Source organism: Plasmodium cynomolgi (genome assembly GCF_000321355.1).
Source record: "Plasmodium cynomolgi strain B DNA, scaffold: 1160, whole genome shotgun sequence".
Taxonomy (NCBI): domain Eukaryota; phylum Apicomplexa; class Aconoidasida; order Haemosporida; family Plasmodiidae; genus Plasmodium; species Plasmodium cynomolgi.
The window spans coordinates 1-1,288 of NW_004193191.1; the positions used below are offsets into that span (position 1 = coordinate 1).

Here is a 1,288-nt window from a genome sequence, read left to right on the forward strand (position 1 = left end):
TACACGTTGAATTATAGAAGGTTCTGATTGATTGCTTGGTAATGGAAAAGCTTGATCAGTTTTTCTTTCTTCTAATAAGCAAAGATCTATATTAATTTCAGGAGTTACAGTAGATAAAGGTGGAAATTCATTTTTTATCTTTTGGCTGGAACGTAATTCCTCATATTTTTCTTTAAACGATTTTACCGCAAGACAGGTTTTATCTATAATGGAATTGGGATTATTACAAGTTTGAGAGTAATACGGCTGCATACTATATAAATCTACACATTCTTTGATAAATTTTTTACAAGAGGTTCTATTAGAATCACATTTATTGTTTAATATTTCTTGAATAACAACAATATTACGAATAAATATTTGTAACATTACTAATTTTTCTGTTTCATCAAAGTTCTCATACAGATACGAATTATAACAGCCATCTTTTTCTATTGGTTTCTGTATTAGCTCATTTGATGCATCAATAATATTTTTAATAGATCCTTTATAATCTTTTCGTTCCTTCATTTCATAATATAACCAATAGTATATGTTGTTACAACGCTTTTCAAAATTGCCAGAATCATATGCATCTGTATATAATGACTTCAAATTTCTTAAAAATTTTGTGCATATATCTATTTGTTCGGTTACAGACGTAAGGTCCCTATGACTAACATTACTAACGCATGATAGAGAAAATTTAAGATGATCACCTCCATCATTAACAAATTCATCATTAATATACTTTTTCCAAATTTCTTCTAAAAAGGGATACTTAAAATAATAATAAAAAATATATAAACACGTATATAATTTTTATAAGAATACAAATATCATAACAAAAAAATTAATAATATAATAGCATATAATATGCTATATGTAATTATTTTGCATATTAATAATAAACATACCTTCTCCTTCCAATTGGAATCTACCATTGAAAAAATGTAATGAATGATAAAACTATTACTAAAATAAGTAAATATGAATATATTTATACATAAAAAGTAATTAGTTTAAAATCACTTATGCTGAGTTTTTATGAAAAATAAATTTAAAATAAATCTATATATTAATTAATATATATTCTCTAATTATTTTAATATATATTTTAAGACAGCACTATTTATGTAATGTATAAAATAAATAAATTATATATTATTGAGGAATATATTATTTAATATTATATATAAAAGAAATTATATATTGACTATATAATTTGTGTGGAATTATTTTAATCATATTATACAATACCGTATATTTTAAAATTATTTGTAATTTCTATATATCTTTTAATATTTTA

At 22.0% G+C, this 1,288-nt stretch overlaps 1 protein-coding gene across 1 annotated transcript; it reads right to left on the minus strand.

The window, feature by feature from the left end:
- Positions 1-4: 4 nt before the first annotated feature.
- Positions 5-954, minus strand: PCYB_007060 (hypothetical protein; the record flags this gene model as incomplete). Its single annotated transcript, XM_004228127.1, has 2 exons — positions 897-954; positions 5-759 (listed from the first exon to the last, which is right to left on the minus strand). Coding segments are annotated over exons 1-2 (782 nt in total), but the record flags the coding sequence as incomplete, so codon positions are not given.
- Positions 955-1,288: the final 334 nt, after the last annotated feature.